Raw genomic sequence first — 7,186 nt, 5'->3', positions numbered from 1 at the left:
AGTCCAAAGGTCTAGGTTGTACTTTTGCTTCTTTAAAAGTAGTTATATAGATATTTTAGAGTTAGTTAGAAATTAAGAATATAAAGAGCTGGTTTCTAGGTCTTCCGTATACTTAATTAAATTAGACTATAACTCTAAATTAGTCTAAGTACTTTAAGAAGCTATAATAGCGGTGGTTATAGAGGTAATAGTAGTAATAGTATATTGATATAAGGTATAAAATTCGGAAGGGTAATTTTTGAATATATAAAAGTTTTTTTAGTATTATATTCAGTATTATTTTTACAAGTTTAGGCCTATTTAGGGCATATATTTTAGGGCTAAACTATATATAAAACTATATAATATGTATAATAACTTAATAGAGCCTAGTTTTATATGAAACCGTATAGGTAAGCCCTTATTAAATTATATGATAATATATAAAACCAGTGCGTTATCAATGCATTACTAACCGTGAACCATCGCCGCTTCTTCCTACCATTTTGTCTTTCCGATACCGCCGAGCCTCTGAGCGCGTTGACTGCTTCCACCTAGATATGAGAAGGGATTCAATACCAAAGGACGAATCTAATTACAGCAGCCCACAATTCAGAGGACGTGATTACCAAGTTGAGTGAACTCCATCCAACATATCATGTGAGAAGCTCCTGCTGCCAGCAGTCTCAAAGAAACATCCGCACCAACGTAAACGACCGAGTATCTGATCAAAAAGCATTCCAAAAACACCCACAACCACTCACCCAAACCAAACACAACTCCCATAATCCACCAGCATCTGCCCGACACAAACATACCCTCCAATCGCCCCACTCGCATTCGCAATATAAATGCACGCCCTCCAAAACGGACTCCTATACCACAGCTTACTCGGATTCGCATCCCTTGCCTCCTGCTCCAGCACTAGCCACAGCCCGGAGACAATCCCCGTATACAGCCACTGGCTCACAAAAATTTTCCAAGTCTGGGACTTGTTCTGCGGCGTGGAGCCGCCAGCGTAGTGCGACATGGTGGCCACTATGACGACGGGGATGAGGCTGATGAAGGCAGTGAGGAAGTATTTGGCGAAGCGCCAGCGGAAGAAGCTGCGCGTGTTGTAGGTGTGTGGCTCGAAGGTGACGAACCATTTGTGCTTTTTGTCGAAGGGCGCGACGGGCTTGAGCGCGACGGATTGGATTTTGTGGCGTGTGGGGAGGGATTCAGTATCTATCTTGGAGGAAAGCTTGAGAGGGTTGCAGTTGGGGATAAGCAGAATGGGATCGTGCTTTATGCCGGCGTAGTTGAGCTTCTTGGGGAGGTCGTGGATACGCCATAGTCGCCCGGAGCAGGATGTGGATATGGAATCGGTTTTGCAACAGCCCGAGTCCTTTTCGAGGTGCTTCTCGTTGGTGTCGAAGGATGAGGAGCGTAAGATAAGGTTGCCGCCACTGTCTTTGGAAAACTCCAAGCGGTCAATGTCCTCGCCGCAGGAATATGAGCAACTACACACACTCGGGACCTTCTCCTCTTCCAGTCTTGCGATAGCTCCATAAAAGGACCCACCCCTCCTTCGTGCTTCATCCATAATTGATGTCTCAGCCATATAAATTGAAGCATAATCAGAACGACACAGATTCCCGAGCAGATTTACCGTGGACATAACTGCATATGGAGCGACGGTTAGACCAAACGCGACGAACCCATAGCGCTGTATTTGGTCCCCTCCGGATCGAAAGAGAGTGACGATTGCGTAGCCCATTTGCACGATGGCAACGACAGCTTTAACAAAGTTATAAGTTGACGCTACCTTTATAGTTTCGGTAGTGCTCTCGCTCTTGATGAACCTCGCATTCGGTGGAATCATTACAAACTGATATCCGTCGGGCACGTTGTAGGTGCCATAAATGATTTGGCGATGAACGTACACCGGCCATCCAAATTTAGACACACTCCATGGCGTTGTGTATGTCACAAGATGGACGCCATGGTGGCTGGGTGGTGGACGAGCAGTGCCTGGAGAATCATCCTTCAGTTTTTAAGACGTCCAGGCAAGGAACTGTTAGACTAACCTTCCGGATGGTCTGAAATGCTCTTCTGATGAAGAACAGCATTCGGGACTTCCTCCCCTTCCGTGGGTCTCCAATCCGGGGACCTAACCAGCATGCATAGAGCGCCAGCCCGGGCAGCCCTAGTTAAATCGCATCGATTGAGCATCGCAGCGCTGAGAAGAGCCTCTACACCCCGATGCAGTCCTATAGCAGGAAAGAAAAGGGATCCTATCACTGTGACCGCAAAATCAATGGACCGCTCTCCCGGCTTCAACATGACGGTCGCCGTGTGCGCAATGTAGTTGAACAGATAGAAGCTCACTACATCTTTCCATGTGGTTGGTGTGCAGAGTAATCCGGGACTTCCATGATCCGAAGTGCCTTCAGGAAGACTGAGAGTGATATTTTTAAGAACGTAGGCGGTGACGACTGAGTAAAAATGAAAGGAGAAGAAGATATGCCTCCACACGCTGAACTCCCCTAACGACATCATATCGGAGACGAAGAAGCTAGAGAGTCATTAGGGTGGAGGAGAGAAAATCACGCTTCATATCTGTTGAACGTAGAATAAGGATGATGACTCTGTCTATTAAAGAGGGCTCTAGAAGCTCTCTATATACATCAGATAGGTGACAAATAGAATGACGACGACGTCATTTAGTAGGTCATAGTTAATGGAAACAGGTAATGAGACGTTCGATGAGACATTCGATGAGACATAGTTCGTATAGACGATCTAGGTCGTCAGACAGTAGTTCGATGGTGGTAAGGAAGTCCGATTCAGGTCGACAATATCGTCTCCAGACATCTCCATCTTTGACGTGTTGTCGAATCACTCCACCCTCCATGCACCAAGTATCTGCGCTGCGCCCCCCGACTGCGCCTCTTAATGACGAACAAGGACTAGCGCCTTAGGCCTCAACTAGCCAATCCCATCCAATGGGAAGGGCGGTATGATATTTGTATTTATCAGCGTAAAGTAAGGTTTGTACTTTATAGTGAAAAAGTTTCACTGCTGCCAGCTCCCCTTGAGATGAGTCACTTCTGACGCTAGGGTTGCGATCCGTCCGAAATGTAAATCCTGATCTAACCGGATTCGGAAGGTCCGGATCCTGACCGAAATTCTAAGTCGGATCCTCTATATTTTAAAGGCCTAGATTTTAATAATTCTCCAGGTTTTATATAAGGAATTTTGGAGATAATATCACAATGTATGACGTTAGGCGATTATAGGATTTAATTAAGCTAGTAGTGTTATATAGAGTTTTGAATTAGCGGGCCTCCTCCTAGTTTAAAAGCTGCTAAATTATAATTAACTCCCGCTGCAAAGCTGGGTTCTCTATATATCCCTCCCCTACTTCTACCGCCTTATCTTCTACTTCTATAAGCTCTTTGGGTGTTGCGTTTCGTTATAGGATTTGGTTAAGAACTCGTTTGTTAATATATATATATTATAGCATATTAACGTGCTACGGCGTCAGCTAGGCTCAAAACTTATTTATTAGCAGCTTTAGAATACTAAAAGAACGTTCTAACGGCACTAAATTAGCAGGCGTATAAGCAACTCGTAAAGCTAAAGGGCCAAGCTTAGGGCAGGAAGCTTAAATATACTCCCAAAAGACCTCCTTCCTTTTAGCATACTGCCAAACTAGAAGGCCTCTATTAAAGCGACCCTCCTTCCTCTAGAACTCGTTAAATTGCTCTATTACGGCAATATAATTAACTCTCTACTTTACAAAGAAGTAGTATAGTATATTCCTTTACTGCGGCTTAGTATAATAAGGCAAATTGACGTTACCGGCGTGGCGTGGATTAAGAAGGTAGGCAATAACGTAGAGGTCCTTAATTTAAGTCTTATATTATAGCTTAAATATGCAATTAATAATATAAGCTATATTAATATTTTTAAGGGCTTCTGGCGACTTTAAAAGTTTAATTAAATAATTCCTAATATTCCTCTAACGAGGAATTACGTCACCTATTATAGTTCCATTAAATTCGCTTATCTTAATGGCGTTGTTAATAGGCGCGAGTGATCTATATAGGAATTAAAGCCTCTGCCAAAAGCCCTTATCCTATACTAGGATATTAAGCTTCTTAATCGCTAAGTCCTTTTTATTCACATCTTTAAGAGCTATTATTTAATTAAGGAAGAACTTCTACAGGGCTGCCTGTTTCTTGTTAACGCTTCTTACTATCGCAAGCTAAGTACCCCATCTAGTAATACACAATAGAACGAAGGCTGTTGCCTTACCGTTGGTTTCTATTATGCATTTACATAAAGCTTTAAGTTATTTTAGTGACGCCTAAAATACGGTAATAATTAATTAAGCTTTACTTGTTATTTGCTTAAAGTAGATAACTTCCTAAATAATATCTTTTACTAGAAGCTGCAGGCTGTAACTATTATAAGGTATAAAGAAGATGTAAGCCAGGCGAGAATCTTTCGCAGCTTCCTTCTAAGCACTCCTTATTATATTGCAAGTATCTATTACCTACAAATTAAGTCGCGATAGATTGTTATTAGTAAGCTTAGTAGCCTCGTTAATTAGCTAATCTGCCGTCTACTTTACACTAACTGTTTATTTAGATAAGACTTCTAACTTAATATAAAAGGCGCTAAAGCTAGGTACGCTTGCGTAGAGGTTCTATACTCATTACTTTCTAATATTCGTTAACTTATTGGTTACTAAATTAAGTAAGGTACTGGCAGAAATATAAGGGAGGACGCTGCTATAAACAGTCTTATAGTAATCTGCTTATAAGTTAGTATACTATTTTCTATGGTTATTACTAGGAAAGTAGTATATTTGCCTATAAGTAGGACGCCTACAAGGTCCTTGCGATTAGGAAGAGTTAATCCTAAATACGTAGCTTTAATAGCGGCTTTTATATATTCCTATTAGTAGTGGTTAAACGGTAGGCCTCCTATATATACTGCTATAGTGTATTTAAGTTATAAGGCCTTATAAGCAATAGGTCCAAATACTAGAACAGTAATCTAACTTTATTTTAGCTATAGTTTAGTTAAATCCTTTATAAATAGTAAGGCTTTATATTTTTCGCAGCTAAACAGGTAAGTACGCAGCAGGTTAGTTTTCTACGATTGTTCGTAGCCGCAATGGGTGCATTAGGCTCGCTTAGTCTTCGCACCGTCCTTCCTAAACTTCCGGAAGGCGGCTGCGACATTAAGATCCTTATTTCTACCACGCTTAGTAGATATATCGGTGGTAGTAAAGCTTTTAAATTGCCAGGATGACAATGTAGTTTTAGTAGGGGGCCGTGCGGATAAATTTGCACGCTAACATAATAACTTAAATTAAGGTTACACCAATAAGAGGCTTAAGATCTTAAAAGACGCTAGTGACTGTCCGAAACCTGACCGTAATTAATTCGGACATCCGCAAATCCACCCCTACCTGACGCGGTTGGCACTCGCCTTAACTAACCGGTTAAGGCGAGTGCCAAGAGATTTGTTTAGCGAAGTGGGGTAAATTTCTAGCAGCGCGCTTGAGGGGGAAGCCGATTTTGCAAGCGACTGTAACAAGTGTCGGGCTCACATTACGAAGGCCGCCGGTTTTAAAATCCGGCCATTTTTTAAGTGAGCAAAATGCGGGGCGCAAAAGTGACCCCTCCACCCATAGAGAACACCATATTAAATTATGTACTACCCATGAAACTCATTTCCACCTTTACACTCTATAATTATAGTATTAATTGCTGCCATTCTAATAACTAAAGCCCTTATTTTATCTTAAGGAATCTTCTCCTACTTTCCTTTCTAAGCTCGATCTGTCCATTCTAACATATATAGAGCCCCCCAATCTCTTATAATTGCAATCCTTATTGGCATCTAAGCTCCCTTAATAGCGTTTATATTGGGGGAGTTGCCTATATATTTAAGTAACTTAATACCCTCCTTTTTAAGTCGTCGCTTTATCCATTTACTTACGTATAAAGGAGCGTTATCTTATTAGAATAAAAAGGGAGGTTAATTATACTTAAAAGTATTAGGATTATGTCTTTGTAGTATAATTTCTTTATAAAATGGAATAAGATAAGGCTTAAGAACCTCGTATGTGTATTATAGGTTATTAACTCTACCGCGAGACGGTCCTTTCTTATATTAATTATTCTTCCAATACACCTCCCATAAAGCTCAATTTTTAGGCCATCCCTGCCCCCTTTTATCCCATTTCTTCTCCTTCTCTTATTCTTATTCCTTAAAAGCAGCTTAATATTTAGCCTTAATCTCTTCTGCATTTAACCGTTCCATCTTAGCTTTATTAGCTACCTTTTGCTCATCAGTTTTAGGGTAATAGATATAGTAGGGCCCCTTATAATTATACGTAAAACACCCCCAAAACGTTACTTCTGAGTAGTTATTGTATCGCCGTTTGATGCAATTAGGATGGTATTTCTCTTCTTAGCCTAATATTCGAGATATCTTTTATTAACCACGCTTTGTGGAGACGATTATTAAAGCCTTATCTAAGAATATTACTTACCGCCACTCTTCTATGCCCTAATCCTTTCTCAATAATACAATCTCATATTATTGTGCCTTTTGGATATCTGTAAGACTGAGTTTCTTTATTAATTTACAGCGGCGTAAGCCTCGTGCGTAAAGCTTCTTCTTAATTATACGACGGTGGAGATTAAAAAATCCTTCTTTATAAGCTATAATATGCCAAAGCTTCTGCCTTTACTTCTTATTTAACGTATAAGCTTTAAGCAAGTGTAAAGCGTCCTCATCCAAGATCTTCTTCTTGGCTCCACTCCCTTCCTTTCGCGCTACTTGCTCTGCAAGGGTAGGAGGTAGTAGGCCTTGTTCTGCATGTTGAATTTATACCTCCCCAGCTCTAAATTTAACGTCACTAGCAGTTGAGGAGGATAACCCAGCTCTTCTAGTAGCTTCGGCTTGACGAACGTATTGTAGATGAACTAAAAACGCAGCTTTATTGATATCAGAGGCGTGCTTTCCCATTAGAAGTGTCTTAAAAGAATTACTGTGCGAGAGTTTTGGTGGGGTAAATTCGCTTAAAATCCAGCCAATAAAATGGCCGGATTTCAAAACCGGCGGCCTTCGTATAACGTCTTAGCCACCCGGTCGAGCCAGCTACCCGGTTAAGCTACCTTAAAACACACCAAAATCTACT

At 41.1% G+C, this 7,186-nt stretch overlaps 1 protein-coding gene across 1 annotated transcript; it reads right to left on the bottom strand.

The window, feature by feature from the left end:
- Window positions 1-295: 295 nt before the first annotated feature.
- Window positions 296-2,695, bottom strand: K441DRAFT_662344 (uncharacterized protein). The gene is made up of 2 exons (XM_067649022.1): window positions 2,049-2,695; window positions 296-1,992 (listed from the first exon to the last, which is right to left on the bottom strand). The coding sequence occupies exons 1-2, from the start codon at window positions 2,515-2,517 to the stop codon at window positions 740-742; spliced, it is 1,722 nt and encodes a 573-aa protein (XP_067502248.1). The 5' UTR covers window positions 2,518-2,695; the 3' UTR covers window positions 296-739.
- Between the last annotated feature and the right edge of the window lie 4,491 nt (window positions 2,696-7,186).

This window comes from Cenococcum geophilum, assembly GCF_001692895.1.
Source record: "Cenococcum geophilum 1.58 unplaced genomic scaffold K441scaffold_30, whole genome shotgun sequence".
NCBI classification, from domain to species: domain Eukaryota; kingdom Fungi; phylum Ascomycota; class Dothideomycetes; order Gloniales; family Gloniaceae; genus Cenococcum; species Cenococcum geophilum.
This window is presented reverse-complemented; position numbering and strand designations above follow the sequence as displayed.

Excerpts from the sequence above, each read along its gene's own strand:
- K441DRAFT_662344 (XM_067649022.1), bottom strand. The coding sequence starts at position 2,517 with ATGTCGTTAGGGGAGTTCAGCGTGTGGAGGCATATCTTCTTCTCCTTT. Across the intron at positions 1,993-2,048 it reads CATTTCAGACCATCCGGAAG|GCACTGCTCGTCCACCACCC; the intron begins GTTAGTCTAACA and ends ATGATTCTCCAG.